The following is a 22,596-nucleotide window of genomic DNA, read 5'->3' on the forward strand; positions in this document are numbered from 1 at the left end:
TATTGTCCAATTAAAACACATCTGTAGCTACCAGACAGGCGTCTTTCAACTTTGTACAATAGATACAATCTGTACAGTAGATATAAAACTATGCATGTCCTGAAATACAAATGAGTATACTTTGTAAGACCATACCAGTTCTCTCTAATATTTCTACCCCTTTTTATTTTTTACTTATCACTGATATAGCATTTGAACCTGAGATGTGGCAGTGGATTCAATTGAAAATATTTGTAATTCAAAGCAATTAATACACAGTATATGTGCATACAGAAGACACTCAACTGGATCATGTGTTAACTGTAGACCTGTGTTAATTGTGGACATGTGACATGTTTTGCAGAACAATTCTTTGGGCTTTGTAATACGTAAAATGAACAAGAAAATACTTCCAGTTGTGCAAAAAGACTGTGGTTTTCATGATGAGGGCAATGTGTTTTAAGAATTAAACCAGTGTTTCATTCACAGTAAATTATTGATTGGGAAAAACCAGCGAAGAGATGATACATACAGCTTATTTGATTGTGTCTGAATGACTGTAATACAGGTCTATATGATTAAGAGTAGATCTATGATTGTAGTGTGGGTTTGTATGATTCTAGAGCAATATGATTGAACAGGAGGACCATATGATTGAAGAGCAGGTCCCTATGATTATAGCAAAGGTCTGTATGAATGTAGAACAGGTACTGTATGATTGAATGGCAGCATTTACCAGGCTTGATCAATGTTACGATTGTAGGACTTCAGTAACACAGGGTCCCATGAACCTTTTCACAGTCTTGTGGGTGAGGCAGTTTTTGTTCAGATAATCTAAGGCAAAGAATAGGAATTTCAGGACTAGGCCCAGTGCGAGAAAGACAAATGGAAGTGAGCATTCAGCCATCATCCTAGCTGACAATGTACTTGCAGTATGTATTTGAAGCGTCATTGTGCATATTTTTAATTGAGAATCCCTTTAAATGAATATGACACTTTTTCCTCAGTGATAATCTATACAATGATTAAGAACTCAGACAGAACAGTATGGAGAGTAGCTGTCCTTTTGGTGAGAAATGCTGCAGTGACACAGTGAAAGTACATATCCAGCTAATCTCATACCCCTCCGTAGTCTATGGCTTCCTACTTCCTGAATCAAGATGTGTGTATATATATATATATATATACACATTTATAAATATATATATATATATATATATATATATATATATATATATATATATATACACTTTACACTTAACTAAGTGTTTGGGTGATGGGGTGGGGAATGACTGACCGCAATGCCAGATATGAAGTGAAACAATTATTGCTGCGCATTCAGATAGATATGCTTTTAAAAATGCAGAAGTAGAAGTAGCTTACATTATGTTTGATTTATCTGAACAGAAACATACATATTAAGTATAATATTAAGTATTACATAATTCTTAATACTTATACTGTAACTCAGATGGAAATCAAAAGTATCATGAATCTGCCTGTTTTCAGTAGCTCACATTCCACTGTCCCTGTGTCTTCTTAGCTATTTTGTGGGTGTGTGTCATATTTGAAATGACTGAATGAGCAACATGCTGTGTCTCCTTGTTGTGCATTTGTGTTGTGTTAGTATGTGTCTTAGCTGACCTTGTCTGTTACTGATTTTATGCATTAGAGTGTGTGGCGAAGCTGGCCAACACTTCTCACATAAATGAGCAGAAAAGAGCAAAGGTTAAAAAACACCCAATAATTTATTTTAAAAATCAACAGACAAAGAAATCAGCCCAAGCAAACTGATGGCAGGAACAAAATGAGCCTCTTCCTCACTCTCCAGCCACGCATCTGTATTTAATAAGCCTTCAATTAGGCAGGTGTTGCTTAGGTGTCACAATAGGCTGGTTCCTAGACAGATGAAAACAAACATGAAAACAGTTAACAGGCTTTGGATGCAACTGGTAAAATAAGATCTGTTATTGGACAGTTTGAATTGATAGAAGAAAAGGGCCCTTGAACATTTAACGTTAATGATTATCACACACTGTTAACTAAGGGGGAGTTGAAGGCTCTCCTTCACACTGTGTAAGTGTGCCTGCACATGTCTGTCCCCCCCTGAGCATGTCCATTACGTTTCCCCACAGACTGAAGTGAAGTACAGTGCATTAGTGGGTGTGGTGAGCTGTGGGCTGTGTGTGTTCCTGGCCTTGTTCGTGGTGGTGTGCACGCAGTCCTTGTCGGAGCAGTGGATGACAGCTCTGGGTGTGGTGGTGTGGTCCATGCTCATCACCATGGGCTTCACCTTCATCTTCAGCGGAGAATTTTTTCCTTGGAACCAGGTAATGCACTTACCTGCATCTTCAACAGTTCATCCTATTCTCCTTCTCTGGCCCCCCCCCCCCCCCCACAAATCTTATCCCCTCTCACGGCCAGCTCTATTTGGGTACGCAGGTATGAGGGACATGTCATGCTTCAGAAGAAGAAAATTATCTACTACCCCTATCTACTACTTAATGAAATATGTACAAAAGGCAATGGCAATAACCAAATGTGGATAAATGTTTACAAGTCTTGGGCCTCTTTAAAATGTAGGCCTAATAAATTCAACAGCATGTCGTACAGTATGTAATCCTTTGTCCCAGAAATCAACATTGCCATCTTAATATAAAGGTTCTGAAAACGGGACAGAATTCATTTACATATTGTTCTTAACTACTAACCTCCACCTGGTATTCTTTGGGAACTGAAAGCAGCATCACGTCTGCAGTTGTGCTGTGGGATCACCAGGTGGGTCTGTGGTGTGGGATTGGTTCATTGTTCATTACAAACTGAACAGAAGGGTATGGCTCATGAGGTCTGTTGAGCAGCAGCCCTGGAAATGGCTCAAATCTTCTGCAGAGCTGTGTAGACATCCCTGTTGCTTAGGATTCAGCTGAAACCATCAGCAGATGTACATTCTAATCTACATTGTCACACCAAAAGACACAAGGTGGAGTTTTTTTTTTTCCCCTGAATGTTTTCTCCTTATGCATTCTATGTCAAGTCTTGCATGAAACTTAACAGACATTTTTATAAGAGCAACCCTACTTTGTAGGTGGATTAAAATAAGTCTCATTTATATGATAAAGCATTGTTTCATTTTATTTTATTTAAAACACCTGAAAAATTGTACAACCAAATGAAAAAATTCTTAGGGCCAATTATTCAGGCTTAGGTGCTACTTTAGGTGCTCTTAGTACTGGGTATATAAATGACCTGAGCTGTGATTTCTGCCATGGCAATCTGAGTTAAGTGCACTTAACACTTGCTGTGGATGGATTCAGTCTAAGACATGACAGGGTATTCATTGTTCTGTAACCACACTGTGTTCGCCTCATACTACAGCACATTCCTGACATTCCCCCTCCTTTGATCACACCCACCTTATAGCACCTTTATGCTAATAGGGCTACAAGTTGAGAACTGCCATTGCATGAATTCTTTTAACCCCTCTGTTGATGGGTTGAGGATGGCTGTACCTTGCGAAGCCAGTGTTACAAAGCCATGTGTGGATGTCATCTGATGTGTACTTATCTGGGATAACTATGAAAGAGCCGCAGGAAGGAGCCATGCTTGTTACTCCCTTACCCCTTATGTACTGAGGGACACCCACTGTACAGTGACTATTGACAAAACAGGTGAAACACCTGCTGCTTTTCAATGCTTGGCCTTTAGGAATACTGTACAGTATATCAGTTTATCGTAGTCGTATATGCTGTCCAGGCTGTTCATATGGATCTGTCTTCACCAGGTCACCTTTCAATTGACAATATTCTTTGATTCTATGATTGTCTTTCACATGTCTTTCACACTGTCTGTAGGATGTACAGGAGATGGTATAGCTTTTAGGTGACCATGTGGGGGCGATGCACTCTGACAGTCACTGTGATAGCTGTTTAGCTGTTAGATTCTTTAAATGTCTCCCTCCCTTGTCCGCAGGTGCCTTTCTTCCTCTTCATCATCTTTGTGGTGTACACCATGCTGCCCATCCGGATGCGCTACGCTGTCCTCCTCAGCACTGCCTCCACTCTATCTCACATTATTGTGCTTGCCGTGATCTTCACCGTGATGCCTCCAGACATCTTCAAGCGCAGTTTTCCGAGCAATCAGGTATTTCACCCCTTGTTCTTACAATCCTAGACCACCACCTTGAGTTGAAGTGGAGGAAATTTTCTCATACCCCTCCGTAGGCTATGGCTTCCTACATTTTCATTCTGTTTCTCGTATACATAAACTTAAAATGACACCATGTAGAGGAAACTACCAAAATTTGGCTCTCTTCCCACTCCCTACACCCCCTTTTCAGAAAATCCCAAGGGTTTCTTGTTTCATTGATGTCACTACCATTGATTTTGGTTTGGAAAACAAACTGTGTACATTTTTACATTCATGAAATATTGCATGTGTTTTTTCTAAAATTATTTTTTTACTTGGGATGAGTAGCTCACCATGTATCTCTAAAGCCAAACTATAAAAATCAAGCTGGCAAACCAGCAGTCTGTAGGGAAAAAATGAGGTGCACAGTTTAACAGATAAGGATCTGTAAGCAGCGCAAAAACAACAAACCACACTCAAACCCACAGTAATGGTGCAACTTATTTTCAGCTCTGCACAGGAGAAACAACTCCCCTGAATAACAACCCCACTTACATATAAAATACAATATATTTGTATTTACAATGGAGTCCCAAAAGCAAAGTAACTACTCAACTAGTCCATAAGACCTACAAGCTACAAAAAATTCTCCCAAAAAGAAGAGCTCAAAATGGAACCCAAAGCAATGAGTCCTCAACCAAGCAGAAAAATGAATACAAAAAAGTCCTCAGTGCAAGCCATTCAATCGCTTGAGCTGGACTTGTCCAGTTTGGTACCAGCTTGGTTAAAAACGTCACGGAGGCTTTATCCATACCAAATCTCTCAAAAGGAACTATACTGTTCTCCTGTGAACATTGCAGTTCCTGGCTCATCTATGTGTGACCACAACCATTCTCCAACTAATATCCTGTACAATTTGTTGTTGATATTCTTGTAAGGTGTTTTGTGATTGTGGAGATATTGGAACTTTTTGAATATGTCTCTCCAATGGGCCTTCTGATAATGTTCGATTTGTGGATTCATGCTTTGTGTTTTTGATTGTAGACATAAATTCAAACAAGCACATATCCTACTCCTGATGGCATTTAGTCACAAATGAAACCATCATGGTTTTTATGGTATAATCGATTGTCCAAATGAGGTTGAATTGCGGATTGTAGATGGTTGCCATTTTTTGTGTCACTGCCTACTTTTTACAAACATCAGAGAGGAACTGGCTGGTGAACTGAGGGCCCCATTTCCGTATTTTAAGATCTGGCAGGGGAGGTGGGTTTTAGGGTTCCAAAGATGAGAAAGCTGTAGTGGTAATCTTCAAGTAACCTTTTCTGTTCTTACTTACTCTTAGGAAAAGAGCACTCGTGTGTAATGTGTAAAATTACAAATGTTTAAAAACCCTGCAGGTTTCATGTTACCAGGCATATATTTTTGGCATACATTAGGCATGTTTGACATTAGACATGTTGGTATTTCACCCCCACACCCTTGACAGGTAATGTCTGGTACAAAACATCCTGGACAACTTCCCACCCAGTTCAATCAGACAAACCATCAGTTTGTCTCCTTTCATCGCAACTCTCGCACTTCCATGTTCCTGTTTTGTGCATTTGCTACTTCTGCCAGTGTAGCTGGCAGATCAGAGGTGCAGGTTAGGCTACCAACAGGCGCATAAGCAAAATGTGAAGTTAATATAAACCACAAAATATTTTGGACATAGAATGGTTTAACATTGCAAAGATTTTTTAAAATGATTAAGTCCTCCATGAAAAGAAAATATAACACTCACATCATAACACCCATTTTTCCACCGTGGTGATTTTGTGATCTGGATTGTTTTTGGGGTAAAAATATTGTTAAACAATTTTTTTTTTTCTATATGAAAATCATATTCTGTGTCAAGTCAATATTTTGTTGATTATTTTGTACGTCTTGGCCCTAAAGACCATCAAACAGTTAATAAACCATTCAACATTGTTCAGTATTGTTCCACACATCCACGTATTATAGTTAATGTATATTAATATAATAATATAAGAATAATAAGAATAAGAATAAGAAATGCTTTATTAATCCCGAAGGAAATTTGAGTGTCACAACTGCACCGGCACACATCAAAAACAACAAAAGAATAAATATATTATAAAGCAAATATATAATAAAGCAAACAAAAAACAAATAATAAAGGCCATAAAAGTAGTCTGTGCTCAAAGTGAATGATACACTGTAGATAGACTCTTGAAGCAATGGCCTGCTGTACTTGGCAAGACTGCAGATCAGACCATATAAATAAGGTGTGTGGTAATTATATCCCTATACTGTAGCATCAGTGCCTTTTAAATTATAACTATAGCTGACACAACAGTCTGGCCAACATATACACATGTTGGGGAATGACCACAGTCACACATTCAAACCAGTCTGTAGAATACTGTATAATTAGTGTCCATTTGTATTTCCACAATTATGAGTCTGAAGCTCTGTTGATTGTACACCTACTGGTACAGCCTATGGTTTCTATGAACAGATAACTTTAAATGGTTATTACTCTCAGGATCCCACAGCAGTGTTTCAAAATCCTGGAGTGTGGACATGCTGTGTATGCTGTTTCAAATAATCAGGTTTTTTATACCTGAGTGTGTGTGTGCATGCGTGCGTGCGTGCATGTGTGCATATACATGTTTATATGCACGCACACACACACACACATGTGTGTATGTATATGTGTGTGTGCGCTCCTATGTGTGTTTATATGTGTGTGTATTTGTGTTGCCCTGTGCTTTGCTGATGCAGCCCCTCTTCTCCAGTTGTTGTCCAATGCAGCGGTGTTCCTGTGTGGCAGCGTGGTGGGGGCCTTCCACAAGGTGCGTATGGAGAGAGCACTGAGGCAGACATGCCAGGACATACACAGATTCCTGGGCATTCGCATGAAACTGGAGATCGAGAAAAGGCAACAGGTCAGAGCCCTGTGCTTCATGTACACCACTCACTCCCACTCTGCCAGCTTTATCTGGAGAGGCTGATCTCATCACCATTTTGGGGTGCCCCCAACATTCCAGCAAACAGCTAATTTATTTACTGTAAGAAAAGAATAATGTAGAATTGCAGGTATACTTATCTAAGTAAATGATATTAAATTTGTACTGCTTGAGTTTCAGCTTGGTTGCCTTTTAAGTACTTGCTTAACACCAAATGTCACAAATTACAATAATGTATGCATCATCTTATTCCTACTGAGGATAAGTATATATGTGTGTATGCTGTGTTCAAATAAGTTGTAGTTATCTCTTTTGCTACTGTTTTTAGTTTATCTTGAAGGTTGCTAGGGAAGGGACATCAAAGAGCAAGATTATATAGACAAATCAGCAGATCAGAATGTAGTGGTATACACGTCAATATGGTGCTCAATATTGTATTTGAAAATAGTGTTACCAGTGAGGTATGGACCCTCTTGGCCAAATTTCACAGGGGCAAAGAACAATAATGTTGCAGATTAAACCAATGTTTGAAGGAAATATAAATATGAATTATGCCCTTTAATGCCAAAAACTATAACGATAACCCTAGGTCTGCACAGTTTGTGCATAGTACCTTCACCACAGAAAGCTCTCTGAGTACAGAGTATCCTTCCGAATTTCAGTGAAAGAATATCTGATAAGATATATGAGATCAATCACAACATCAGTGTACAAAAACCACATAAAACTTGATATGATCTGTGTAGAAATATGTGAGGCCAAATCCACTGCTGGGGTACATCCTCTGTTTGAAACCAGCAAAGCAGAAGAAATGAGGAAAGTAAATGTAAAAACAAAAAAAAGCAGATCAGGCAAGAGTGCCTTTTTTTTTTTTTAATTTTGTCCTCATTTTTGAAATGTATTTTTCTCACTTTTTCAGCAGGTGTGGGTCTGTTTCTTGTTAAACATTTATAAAACATTATTGGCAATTATTGGCATTTAGTTATAAAATGTATGTGGATTGAAGCTCTGGAAGTGCCAGTCAAATTCCTGAAAAGATATTTCAGTCCTATTCTGTTCTATTCTAATGTGGCAATCACCTTTCCTGATATTTGGAGTAGGCCGATTTCAGATCCACCCACACCTCCCAGTCTGAATTAAAACATTGTTATTACTTTTGCAACTGATATCACCGATAACTTTGATATGATATCATTTTACAATCTGAGTGGATGTACAATAGAGAATGTCCAGCATTTTCAATCTAGGTAGGCAGAGTTTTGAGTGTTTTTCATTAATATAGACTTGAAACACAAGGTGAGGTGATTTCATATGCAGATAATTATTTCAACTAAGACATGAAAACCAGAACAAAAGGGTAGACTCCAGCAGACAGCTGGGCTGTCCCCTCCTTGTACCTGTGTACTTGTGTACCTGTGTACCTGTGGTCCTTATGAAATGTGAGTGGACAGTGGACCGCACAGTAGCTACAGCAGTGTGTCCAGACCTGTCTCACTGCCCCCGTGTTTCCAGGAGGACCTGCTTCAGTCTGTGTTGCCCGTCTACATATCCCTGAAGATGAAGTTCACCATCATGGAGCGACTGCAGGACTGCAAAGACAAGGAGGAGAAGCAGCGCCTGGTGAAGGACAACTTCCACAGCCTGTATGTCAAGAGGCATGAGAATGTCAGGTATGTCCAGCACCTTCTGTGGCAAATACAATGCCTGTGGTGCACGCCACAGCAATGAATATATATATATATATATATATATATATATATATATATATATATATATATATATATATATATATATATATATATTTATATATAAAGCATGAAAATGTGTGTTGTTTCGATGAGAAAAGGGAGCAGATATCATACATGCAGTTTGTGAGAACTTGCAGCTTGTTTGTAAATTTCACTGCCTGAGTCAGGTGTTCTCCATTTTGCCCAGTGATTTATGCCTGTAGGTGTTATGAAATCAAATGATTCATCAGACCTACTTTGGCCATACTGATGACATGGCTACCAGAATGTAAAAATACAAATGCACCCATGGTGTTAAGTGGGTGATTCACAGTGATTGAATTCTCATAGGTTGTTTCTTTCATGCACCTGTAGATTCAAAGGTAGTAGTTGTATTTCAGTTTAGTGGGTGTGTGTTAGACTGTAGTCCTGATGGCTGTGCTTCTCTGTTGTAGTATCCTGTATGCTGACATCGTGGGCTTCACCCAGCTGGCCAGTGACTGCTCACCCAAAGAGCTGGTCGTCATGCTCAATGAGCTCTTTGGGAAATTTGATCAAATTGCCAAGGTCATCTGATATTATAATGGATCATCAATAATAAAGTTAGAATTAATATTATAACCATGTTTATTGTTATGCTTATGATTAATAATAATCATCACCATTATCATAATCGTATATGTATTCTGTATATATGTTTCTTTGTCCTGCAGTAATATTCAGGTGAAGGTGGCATATTTAATAGAGTACAATACTCATTTTTGTCTTTTATTTCAGGAGAATGAATGTATGAGAATAAAGATTTTAGGAGACTGTTACTACTGTGTGTCTGGGCTGCCTGTCTCCCTACCTGGGCATGCAAAGAACTGTGTGAAGATGGGCTTAGACATGTGCGAGGCCATCAAGTGAGTATCAGGGGTACTACCAAGATGGAATTTAAAAGATTTTTAAAAGATTTAAAAGATTATTAAATGAATATAATTCATTCATGTAGTGGCTAAAACTAAAGTAATGAAGGAGAAATGTTATGGCTGTCATCCTTCACTACTTCACTTGAAGTTTGGTAACATTTAATTAAAAATCCATAAAAGGAAATAACATGAAAATGGCCTGAACATCCTTGTGCCCTGATTTGATTGATATCGTCTGTGCGCCATTACACAGCACTGATTCTTTTGCACATATTCATAGTGACAATAATTGCCACTCGCTGTTCTTATGTACATAATATGACATAATTTTCTTTGTCTTTGATTTAATCTATGATAGTCTGTGACAAAGCAGCAATTGTGTGTTACTGCATTAATGTGGAAGTGTATACTTAACAACTGTGTGCCAGCCATAAACTAGAGCATGCCAATCCATCTACAGCCTGTCACAGAACACATTGTCCCATGTCCCAGGATCAGAACTGAATAATTTAATTAATTAAGACTGGTTTAATTAATCATTGCAGTTGTAATAAAATTAACAATTGATGAATAATTCTGGGTTATTATAAAAGGCTTGATACACTTTACTGTTATTGAAGAAAGGGGGATTTAGATAGAGTTTAGGGCTGTGGCCATTCTATGGACATGAAGTTCTTTCCTTGGTCACACAATGTGAAAATTAAATCCTGCCCATATTTTTGATGAATAGGCTAAGGCTACACTGTGGATTTTAATGAAATCCCGTAAAATGTGTATGTTTGAAGCAGTAGATCCAAACCATAAATCTGACAATGAATGGACCAAATGAATGTGAATTTTATGGTGTGACACTTTCCGCATAGGCCGGTGCGTAATGCAAACCCTGCTTATGAAATAAGTTGAATGAGCGGCAGAATGTTGGGCTTGGGATCCTTGGCACACACAGTGGTAATGGAACAGGGAGACCTATTGTATGGGGTGTATTGTAGAGTCTGCTAGTGCCTTTGAGAATAGTGGAGCCTTAAATGTTGTATTTTATGGCATGGATCTGAGCTTAATGGTATCCTGCTGTAGCTGACAAGGTTCTTTAAAATATATATATATATTTAATTGGTTTTGGGAGATGTTTAAACTAATATATCTGTGGTATTATGGTTAAAAAAATACTGCAATGAACAAAATTCACCGGTGAGAACCAAGTTTTACAGCAATTTACAGAACTGGCTATAGTTGTTTTCTTTCATTTTCTTCATTATCTTTCACATCTGGGTATGTTATCTGTGGGTAGCAACAGAGTGACATTTGAGTATCTTTAAGATGCAAGCCACTGCGAATGTATCCCGTTAATGGCAAAATATAGCAAATGTCTATTTAATTTAGATAGCATATGTTTGTTCCTTCATTTAAATTGTGAAGGCCATGTTATAATAGCCTATGTGTTTACAGCTGCCACCTGGAGGTCATATTGTACAACGACAGCAACTCACAAAGAAAACTTACTACCATATCATCATAGGATCAAATTTGGCACAGCATGCTGGTGCTACTGTGGCAAGAAACAGGGCAAATCAAACTGGTGCAGGTGTGTGTAATTCTGTCTGACAGAACCTGTGGAGATTGCTGTTGAGACTTCCTCATGGTTCCCCTCATACTGTTTGTCCCTTTAGGCAGGTGAGAGATGCCACGGGTGTGGACATCAACATGAGAGTGGGTGTGCATTCTGGGAATGTGCTCTGCGGTGTGATTGGCCTCCGCAAGTGGCAGTTTGATGTGTGGTCACATGATGTCACCTTGGCCAATCACATGGAGTCGGGGGGATTGCCTGGGTAAGTCCAGTGGGATGTCACGTAATTGCGAGCATTAATTGACAGACAGAGCTTCTCAGAAAACCACTGCTTAGTGACACCTGTATTTCTTTTTCTTTTAAAACATGAAGATGGTCCACAAGTTATGTACATTCTGGAAGTCAACACATAACTCATGTTATTTAAATTCATACATAAACTCATGTGTTATATAAATGTCTTCTACCACCTGTCTTGGTACATGGTGTACTCATACTGCACTGTTATTTTACACTACCTATCTCATGAATACATTAAGCACTTCTTCCTCCGATATTTTTAAGGGGGCTTACGTAAAGTCCAGCCAACCTGGGGATTGCCTGTATAAGAATTCATTTGACTTTCTAGGGCACAGGGTAGGTTTTTGTTTTGTATGAGCCACGGTGTTGACATGCTGTGGTGATATATTTACACTGACAGGCGTGTCCACATCACGGAAGCCACACTCAAACACCTCAACAAGGCCTACGAAGTGGAGGAGGGAAACGGCCACCTGAGAGACCCCTACCTCAAGGAGCAGAATGTCCAAACATACCTTGTCATTGACCCTCGGGTGAATTTATAGCTATTATTTATTTATACCTAGACACTATACAGAACTTTCACTATCCAGAACTATCACTGTCCAGGACTTTTTCCAGCGTTGTCCCCTGATGGTGGAATGAAATTCCATACTTCATCCGTTCTGTTAAGTCCCTCACTGTCTTCAAGAAACATCTGAAGACAGCTCTTTGCATTACCTGAACACCTGAAACACGACCACCTAAAACAATTTCTTATGTCTTAAACTTTGCTTCATCTTTGTTTAACTTTGTTTAAAATTTTCAGATCTATGGTTTCATGCACTTGTACTTCTGTGAGCTAGCTTGTACCTTGTCTACCCAACTATAGAAACTTGGTCATGCAACAGTTCTAATATTGTTGACTCCTTATATGGCTTTTTGCTTGTGTTGTACTCTGCCTCACTTTGGATGAAAGCGTATGCCAAATGAATAAATGTAAATGTAGCCAGGCTGACTCATCCTTCCAGTCAGGCAGGAGACAGTGCTCTTGAAAGTGACGGGCTGCGCTGGTGTGTTTCCTCTGTGTGTATCTGCAGTCCAAGGACCAGGGACAGACTAGGCGCAAGCCACAAATGAACGACGGGCTGAAGATGCGGGCCTCCATGCGGATGACCCGATACCTGGAGTCCTGGGGCGCTGTGAAGCCCTTTGCCCACCTGCAGAGGCGCGATGATTATGCCACTGATGCCATAGTCTATGGCACGTCCCGCAGCAAGGTGAGGAGGGAGCTGACTTTGCATCGGCTATTCTGCATCAAATATGATATAAAGTTTAAAGTGTGCTTATTCATATCAGCACAGCATGCACTTGCACCTTAACTTGCATTCAGTATCCTGAACCAAGTCATAGACTGGCCTTTGAGTCTTGCTCAAGGAATTCTCTGAGACTGAACTTACATGAGAATTCCTGCCATGAAAAAAATGTTTTATTCCTCTTTCCAGGACATACCTCTGCAGTCAGCTTCCAGTTCCAAACCGTCTGACAGGTAAACGAAAATCTCAAGTGATAAGTGTTCAGAGATAGCTGGGAGGCCTAAAGGGTTTTCATCTCAGTGAATGACTGGAATGTCAGACATAATGTGTTTGGTTTGGGCAGAAGGCTGCCCCCTACTGGCTCTTCAATACCACTTCCAGCAGTAACCTAATTTCCCAGGTTTCCCGTCCAAGTACTACCCAATACCAGAATTTACTCATCAAGCAGGTTAAAATTTCAATGTCATATGCAAGCTGGTGATTTGTATATCTAACAAGTGGGAGAGGTAGATTTTTGTACACATGTCAGCTTGTAATGGGTAAACTGGGTGTGATTCCTGCACTGATTCAAAATGGCTCCTTTTAACATACATTATTGTACCCCTCTGAGCTGAGCATCATCAGCAAACGGGAGCTGGAAGGCCTTGAACTAGGTCATCTGGTTCATCACTGTTGATCTTTCTTTCTGTCCATTTCCATTGGTCTGTCCATATCTGTTCCGTCTTATATGTTCAGCACGCCTCTCTGCAGGGACAAGGTCCAGACGACCAAATTTGATGAAGAGCTGTGCAATGAGATGACCCTGGCCATTGATGAACTGAACAGCAAGTGCGTATACATCCTCCCCTTTAACTTTCATCAAGCGTTTTGGTATTGCTTTTGTCTTGTCCCTGATTCAGAAACACCTCATTCAGTTTGTCAGAAAAAACAGTTAGATGGGTTAGGGATAAATATTTCATTTACAGAGAGCATATTAAGTGTAAGCTCGCTTACAAATTTCAAAGTGAGGGAAAGATAAGCAGTCAGAAAGAGGTACGTTTGGAGGGGACTTGGGGGGTGGAGGTTCATTCAGCCACCTAGTGGGAGTACAGCTCCTCTGTTGCTTTTTTACACAGGGAGTGGGTTAAACCAGAAGAAATCAGGAGCTTCACCTTATGGTTCACTAAGAAAGAGATGGAGAAGCAGGTACTGTAAGTCTGTTGTGGAGATATGAGACGTGAATAGTAGGGATAACAGTTCATTTACCTGAGAGAGTTGACTGGATGTTTTTGCCTAGGTAAAAGGACCTTAATTAAAAATTGAATGTTAAAAATGTCAACTATAAAATCTCATTAGAAATTCAGTCTCATTGCACATTATTTCAATTTTAGAAATATGTGCTGTTTCTCTCATGCCTCCTTTCCAGTACCGCAGTATTGATGTTCCCAGGTTCAAATATGACATGGCCTGTGCCACCTTCATCTTCGTCTGCATCTTTATGGTCCAAATGTTTGTGACAAATGAGTGAGTGCCATAACCCCTTTCCCAACATAAACTTTTTTATACAGACAGAATGGAAAGAATTGGATCCAACTACATGCAGTATTTATATTTGATATATTATATTTATATTTGACCTACTTTCTGTCAACCTCGTTCAGGCCCGCAACACTGGGACTGTCATTTGGAGTGCTGACATGTGTCTTGATGTTGATTTTGAGCATCTGTTTTGCAAGTCACCTGCAAGTAAGTGTCCCACCCTGAAATTAAAGTGAAATAGTGTGGTCCATGTGGTTTCCTGAGCACAGTCTAGTTTGGTGCACAGACTGCATGAGATTCTGTGAAGCAATAAAACATTTTTCTGTGAGAGGCTGTCATTGTACAGATCCACTGTAACCTTTCTGTATGCTCTTTTGTACGAGTAAGTCTCTCTGGATAAGAGTGTCTGCTGAATGACCAAATGTAAAACAAATGTAACACATATGGAGGACACAAAATTGGTGTGTGTCTTCCTTAAATTCATTCTTGGGCAAAACCAGTGTTACAGTCTGTAGGTATATTTAAAAAGACTGCTTCGCTGAAAGGACATTAACAATAATTCCTGGTAGCAGGGATAATACAATATTTCTTTGGTGGAGATAAATTTATAGACTATATTGCAATATATTGTTGTGCAATATGAATTCAGCTCACAAGCTTGTATTTTTGTGGTTCTCCTTTCAAACTTTCTGCTCTTCTCCTCTCTCCTTAATTTTATGCTTTCCTTTTATGCTGTTGTATTTCCCATTCCATTTTCCTTGGCTCTTTTCATTTTCTGTCTGTTTTTGGCACTGTCTTGCTCTCTTCCACTGACTATCCTGTCTCTCCTCCTCTTTCTCCATGTTTCTTTTCTTCCCTGTCTCACCTCTCAGCGGTGGCTTCCAGAGAGGCTGGCGCCATGTCAGTGGCTGTCTGCCGTGTCTGAAGCAGTGGAGGAGAGGCCGTGTGTGCGCCTCCCCCTGGCCATAATCTCTACTGCTATGATCCTCATCCTGGCTGTGTTCAACCTGGTAACCCACCTCACATACTCCCCACTGTAGCAATGTGGTGCACCAGTCATATATGCCCTGTGCTCACTGTACCAAATGATGTTATCCAGTTAGTTACACAACATTAGTTATTGCAGCCCAGTAACATCTCATCTGAAAATCGTCCAGGACACAAAAGCTGAATGAAGGGTCTTGGCTCTCAGTCACACCTTGTCTTTGCAGTATTTTGTCGACAACCCAACCCCAACCGTGTGTGATCACAATTGTACCTCTTTCCACTCAAACGACACCGGTTGGACAGTTATAGATCGGATGTCCTACCTGCCTGTGAGTATCATGTGTACTTCTGTACTACATAGGGCTACTCTGAAATATGTCTTACTCACTGTTAAATCAATTTAAGAACGTTCTTATCCAACAACAACAGCCAGGGTTATGGCATGGTTTTCAAAAAGATATGACTTGAGAAAACAAGAGCTTCAAGAGTGTAAAGATAAACCTGGAAAATGGAGAACTGAAAATGAGTGATGTTGAAATACTTGAACTGTTACCCTTGTGTAAGTTATGTACTCTTGTGTCTGACTGTTACTCTTGTGATCAAATACCAGCTGATGTTTATGTATTCCCTAAAATGACATATGGCTTACCTCTGACTTGATTTATCAGTGATGTGGAGGGTTTGGTTGGTGTAGGTAAATCATTTTGAACACTGCAGGATAAAAAATGCTGCCATATTGGGACTTGGAAGATAGAACATTGCTGGAAAATTGCTGGAAGACCATCTTCTAGCTTCTTAGCAAAAATAAGTGAGAGAATTGGAAATTTGTCCACGGTGCAGAAAAAAAGCTTATTAGAGGATGTTTGTATGCCATGTCTTGTCGACCGTGTCAACATTTTATCACACATCTGTCCACCCTGTACGTTTCCATTCTTCTGTTTGTAAATCTGGCAAATAAGTTTGAGTCAGCAGGCAGAGAGGCAGCAACATTACTTATGGATGCTCCTCTCTGTTGCCCTCACCTTGTCTTGGTTTTTCCATTCTCCTGCTCTTTCACTACCCATTCTGTAACCTTCTCTCCCTCAGTATTCAGTGCACAGCTGTATCCTGGCTCTGATTGCATGCGGAGTGTTTCTGAGGGTCAGCTTTGAGCTCAAATTAGCCTTCCTCACCCTGGCCTCCACCGCCTACTACATCATCATCCTCAGCTCGGAGCGCCACGTCTTCCAGTGCTTTGGTTGCATCTTGTCCTATCACAATGCCAGGTACTACAAGTGGGTCAGACACATTGCATGTCAAGCTTCCCTGTCCCTCAACCAGTGCCTGACCTTGTGGATTCTCTTCAGTAAGGACATTATCAATGACCCCCAGCTGATGAGCTGCATGCACATTACCTGGTTCCTCATCACCATGCTCATCATCATACGACAGGTGAGGCCACACCCTCTTTCCTCCCATGCCCTAACGAGCACTAGAACGCTGGTAGCTCTCCACTTCCTCCTCTTCTTCGTCTTCCCTATCCTTATTCTATGACTCCTCTCCCAGAACGAATACTCCTGCCGCCTGGAATTTCTGCTGAAGCACAAGAACCACTTCGAGCAGGATGAGATCGAGACCCGAGAGAACCTCAACCGGATCCTGCTTGAGAACGTGCTGCCTGCCCATGTGGCCACACTGTTTGTTGGGGAGAACAAAAAGAACGAGGTACGACTCTCCCTAAATGCTATACTTACTGAGACACACAATACAGCGGTCTTGCATCTAAGGCATCAAATTATGATCCGCTCCACCTCACCCCTCCATGCACTTCTGGGGTTCAGTTTCCATCATTCTGTTGAAATTCATGGTGAAAACTAAGATGAATGGATTGTCATTGTGGTCAGTGGTTCATTCATACTGGGCGGCAGTGTGGTTATGGTGTACATCAACCCTGTGTAAGTTCTGTCACCTGTAGAGTCTCTAGCTCCTTTCCGGAAATCCTGTCTGAATACCTCTTACATGTTTTTTGCCAGCCTCTGGAACTATTAAATACATGTGTGAGAGGTGGTGGCAATTGCTTGCAAGTTTTTCCCCTTTCCTCTTGGGCTGTTTCTTTAAATTGTGACATTACTATGGCTGGTCTGCAGTGGAGACGTGTTTTGGCTGTGAATTCTACTCTTGTTGGAAGAAACTGTTAAGGTTACTGTCCTGTTCTGTGCTGCCTTCTACCCAACTTCTGCAGCTGTCGCCAAACATAGCATATTTTACTACTTAGTTGCTTTCAACAATAACAATATTATCAAAGAATGAATATGGTAGCATGAATCTGGAAGTTGATAAGATGAACAGACAGCTGAAATATGGCAGCATCCCTTGGTATGGGCTGTGTCTCTTGGTCTCTCTTTCAGGACCTATACTACCAGTCATACGAGTGTGTGTGCGTGATGTTTGCCTCCATCCCGGACTTCAAAGAATTCTACACGGAGTGTGACATCAACAAGGAGGGCCTTGAGTGTCTGAGGCTGCTCAACGAGATCATCGCCGACTTTGATGAGGTCAGATTCCCACTTTCAGGAAAAGACGGACGTGCTGAAATGGTCGTCCTCCACTAGGGTGTGAACAGCTCGTCTTCAGGTCAGATGAGGTGTTGTCTGAACCCTGTGTGTCCTGCCCACAGCTGCTGTCCAAGCCAAAATTCAGTGGGGTGGAGAAAATCAAAACCATCGGCAGCACATATATGGCTGCCGCAGGGCTGAGCGCAACACCAGGACAGGAGAACAACCAGGTACGTCTTTGTCCCAGGTCACGGGGAGGGGGAGGATAAAAGTGAAATTTTACCTCATTGCTCCTCATACACCTGGGCAATAAACCGTTTCTATGTTGATGTCATACATTACATGACAATACCCATGCAGTGTTAAGAGAAGCTTAACACTTAACACAAGCTATGTGAGCTCAGATATATCACATTGAAAATGTCTTTCCAAGATGTGGTTAATATAATTAGGTGCCAGTTTAGCATAGTGGTAGGGAGCAGGGCCTGTAACCTAAAGGCTGCTGGTTTAGTTTCCTGCTGGGGCACTGCTGCTGTACCCTTGGGCATGGTAACCTAATCCACAGTTGCCTCAGTAAATATCCAGCTGCATAATGGATAACGTAAAAATTGTAAGTCGCTCTGGGTAGACACATCTGCTAAATAACAATAATGTAATATAATTAAAATACACATTTACTGCACATTGTCAGCTGTCTGGAAAACGCAGCCTGTTAGAGCACTGGAATGCTCCCACAGCATTGTGTCCCTGTTTCTGTGTCACCCCATGTCATGCAATTCAGGACAGAGAGAGGCAGCAGGCACAGACTGGTAACCTGGTGGAGTTTGCCATTGCACTGATGGGCAAGTTAGACGGAATCAACAGGCACTCCTTCAACAGCTTCCGCCTGCGTGTGGGTGAGTAATCCATGGGCCGTGGACACACATACATACACACTTCTGCTGCTTTACAGAGGTGGACCTCCTGGTACTTATATTTATGCTGATTTTACCTCTTAAAATCTTACATGAACATGGTAAGCTAAAATGGTCTATTGATCACGAAGATGGGATGAAATGCCATGCATTTGCACTCAGGTAAGTCACTAGCAAGCTAGGCATTTATTGACAGTGGCTGGCTTTCTATAAAATATGAGAATGCAGGTTAATTGTAATAACCCTGCTGTGTGTGAAAGTCAGGTGTTCAATTGCCATTCTGCTTTCTCACCACATTGTCATCTGCCAGGAATTAACCACGGTCCAGTGATTGCTGGGGTGATTGGGGCAAGGAAGCCTCAGTACGACATCTGGGGAAACACAGTGAATGTGGCCAGCAGGATGGAGAGCACAGGAGAGCAGGGCAGGATCCAGGTACAGCCTCTGTTCATGTTTCCTGTTCATGACATTGGAAGCAGGAAACTTTCATATGAAAAAGTCAATATTTGTATTGTCTAAACACACACACACACACACACACACACACACACGCATGTGTATGTGTATGTTTTCTGTTACTCTTATTCTGTGATGAAAAGGGGTAACAATAACAAATGAAGTTTTCTTTCAACATTTATGTTTGAAATAAATTCATCCATTTGTGTCTGTGGTGGTGGTGGTGAGCATTCAGTAATGTCTGTACTGATGAGTAGGATTCATTGATGTTAACATGGTCCCTCTGTGTCCTGGCCAGGTGACTGAAGAGACAGCCAGCATACTGCAGGGGCTGGGCTACTCCTGCGAGTGCAGGGGCCTGGTCAATGTGAAGGGAAAGGGAGAGCTGAAGACCTTCTTTGTGTGCACTGACATGATCAAGTCCCCGGGCATGGCACTAAGCTGAAATTGAATACACAAAGCCACAGCAACTATCCTCACGGAGATGCTCTGCCTTTAAGCCAGGAGATGTCCCTTCACAAAAGGTTTGATAATTTGTGACTGAGGAACTCTGTCAGCACTAAAACCTTGAAGATGAACTGGTCTAGGTGAAAGAACGCTGCTGTTCTGTACCTCTGAAGATGTACAGTGGTGATCTTTGGACAGTCAGCCTACCTTATTGACTTAAATGGGCTATGCATTTGATGACATAATTACTGTAAATGTTCTTTATGAATAAACATGTTGGGAGTTGTTTTTTATATATATTTGACACAAGGTAAAATGTGAGATCAAAGGTTAGTCATGATTCTCAATCCTTATTCGTATTTCTCTTTTCTTGCACATTGGCTTTTTTGTCAAACAGTATCATTTAAAATATCAATGCCAAATATATGGGATCCTCAATCCTGGAAGAGCCAGCCTTAGAACTAACAAGCAATCTGCTTCATCTAATTAGCCAGTTATAAACTTGTGATATGTCTGTGCTTCTGAGCTTGCAGTGAAGGGCTCTCGTAGCCATCTGCAGATTCATCTTTGGAGAATAGTCAGTCCAGCAGCAGAATGTAGCATGCCAGGTTGTCTTTCTTTTCATGTAGTCCACATTGACAAAGAGGTCTTATGGGCCCTTCTCAGCACTTGTGGAAACTTGTGAAGAAATACTGAGTGTATATGAGAAACTCAGTGCTTGACAGGATGTGCCCTGAGGAAAAGACTGTGGAAAGACTGCTGGTGTTGTTCTTTGACCTTAATTTACTGTCACCATCTCTTAAATCCCTCCTCATCATCACCAACCATGTGGCCTTTCTGATATACAGTATAATTTAAGAACAAATGAATGAACATTTTTGCATTTTGCACAGTCCTGGTATGTAATAAATCATTTTTACAAGTTAAGCTTTTGGCCTTGCCTATCATGACAGCAGTAGTAAACAAGTATTTATTTATACAACCTCACACTGTTACCAGTGGTACTAGCACTACGTATTATTATTTAGTAGCGTATTAGTTGTCATTATTAGTAATAGTAGTTAGACTAGTAGTAGCGTTAATGTTCTGCAAAAGGTCACAGCACATGTTCAGTGATCAAAATAACCATATCAGTAAGTGATAGTAATCACTCAAGATTATTAAAGGTATTCTCATCCTCTTACACAGTATTAATGAAAGGTTTTTAGCTCATTGTTAGCTTAGAACATGTCCCTGGATCTTTTCCCATGTAAGTAATATTACTACTACTACTACTACTACTACTGCTGCTACTACTACTGCTAATAATAATAATAATAATTTATATAGCACCTTTCAATGTTCTCAGATTTCTTTGAATTGAGGGGGGCACTAACTTCAAGCCACCACTAATGTGTAGCACTCACCTGGATGAGACATGGCAGCCATTTTGCAGCAGAACTCTCACCACACATTAGCAGAATTAGGAAGGGGATTATTAGATAGCTAGAATGAAAGAGCCTCATTGGAAATTTAGCTGGAACACCAGGGAACCTCCTACTCATTGTGAGAAATGCCACAGGATCTTTAATGACCTCAGAGAGTCAGAACCTCGTTTTAATGTCTCATCTAAAAGACAGCATCTCCTACAGCACACAGTGTCTCACTTCACAGTGGCCAGGTGAAGTGGAAGGTTTGCATTTTAGGTGCCATTTCTTTCAGTCTTACTTTTTTATTTCAGCTCTCTGCCCAGCAGATTTCCAGCATGTGCATGTGCTTTTGTGTGTGAGCTTGCAATGATAGATCATTGAAACTCCTCCTCCCTCAGCCCTGTTGAAACATTACACCCAGATATACTACAGATATCATCCTTGGCCAGGTGCTCCAGGTGTCTTGTTGCTCTCTCAGCTGCAGATTGAGCAAAGACAGAGATGGGCATTTTTATCAACAGTTAAAAGATACCTTGGGTGGTCTTACTAGAAAACAAAACCCAGGGAAATCTCTGGTGGGATGTTACAAACATTATGAATGGACCTTGTGGAAGGTGTTGGCTTGTTGTGTCCTTAGTGTGTTGAGGTAAACGCTCAGATAAGCGTTTTTCTTTATTATGAATTCTTCAAAGTAGCCAAAAATATTGTTAATCTTTTTTTTAAAGAAATTCATACATAGGCACCGACTTTACCATTTATATTTGTCTAAGAAACAAATATGCATTTAAGCATAAGTCTTTAGATCAAAATGTCTTTGAATTCATGTTTGTCAGTATATTAATCAGGTGTGTCCAAACGTTTTACTAGTACTGTACATGACAAATAGGAAACCTCTGATATTTCACAGAACCATCCAAAGTGGTAATTTAGGAGGACGTCCTTAGGCCATTTTGGGCAAGTCTGGTCGACAAACGGAACAGAGATTCAGGCTGATGCTGTGAGGATAGGGGGACAGAAGGGGGAGCGATTTCCTGCCAGAGGAAGGGGGAGCAGTTACATAAGGCTTGATACAACTGCTGAAGACTGATGCACTGATTGCTTCCATCCTTTTCAATTTTATAAGCCATGCAACAAAGCAGTGGCACCCAAAACGGGAATGAAGGCAATGGCACAACATGGCAGCCTAATGCAGCAAACAAAGGATAATTCTGGGTGTGTGCACTGTTTTTTTTTCTCATAAGTTCTCTCCTGTGGATGTAGAGGGAACACAAAGCCATTGTCATTTGGGTGTGTGCTGTACGGACTTAGAAGTAACACAGTGATTCTCAACTGATATGTCATTTCGGTGTCAAATGAGTTAATGGGGTGTTGACAGAAATCTAGCCTCCACCTGCAGTCCTTTAAACCTGTGCGTCACAGTGGTAAGAATAAACTGCACTGTGTTCTTTCAGTATACTA

At 40.6% G+C, this 22,596-nt stretch overlaps 1 protein-coding gene across 1 annotated transcript; it reads left to right on the top strand.

Moving 5' to 3' along the window:
• The first annotated feature begins 608 nt into the window (after nucleotides 1–608).
• Nucleotides 609–20,565, top strand: LOC118788298 (adenylate cyclase type 2-like). The gene is made up of 25 exons (XM_036544256.1): nucleotides 609–665; nucleotides 2,115–2,309; nucleotides 3,949–4,119; nucleotides 6,906–7,055; nucleotides 8,589–8,746; nucleotides 9,259–9,370; nucleotides 9,581–9,708; nucleotides 11,382–11,540; nucleotides 11,979–12,111; nucleotides 12,658–12,837; nucleotides 13,063–13,106; nucleotides 13,624–13,701; nucleotides 13,989–14,058; nucleotides 14,279–14,376; nucleotides 14,514–14,598; nucleotides 15,264–15,401; nucleotides 15,603–15,707; nucleotides 16,465–16,643; nucleotides 16,725–16,809; nucleotides 16,924–17,082; nucleotides 17,766–17,912; nucleotides 18,035–18,142; nucleotides 18,694–18,808; nucleotides 19,137–19,261; nucleotides 19,581–20,565. The coding sequence occupies exons 1-25, from the start codon at nucleotides 609–611 to the stop codon at nucleotides 19,725–19,727; spliced, it is 3,126 nt and encodes a 1,041-aa protein (XP_036400149.1). The 3' UTR covers nucleotides 19,728–20,565.
• The last annotated feature ends 2,031 nt before the right edge of the window (nucleotides 20,566–22,596 follow it).

The sequence above is a fragment of the Megalops cyprinoides genome, chromosome 13 (genome assembly GCF_013368585.1).
Source record: "Megalops cyprinoides isolate fMegCyp1 chromosome 13, fMegCyp1.pri, whole genome shotgun sequence".
Classification (NCBI taxonomy): Eukaryota; Metazoa; Chordata; class Actinopteri; order Elopiformes; family Megalopidae; genus Megalops; species Megalops cyprinoides.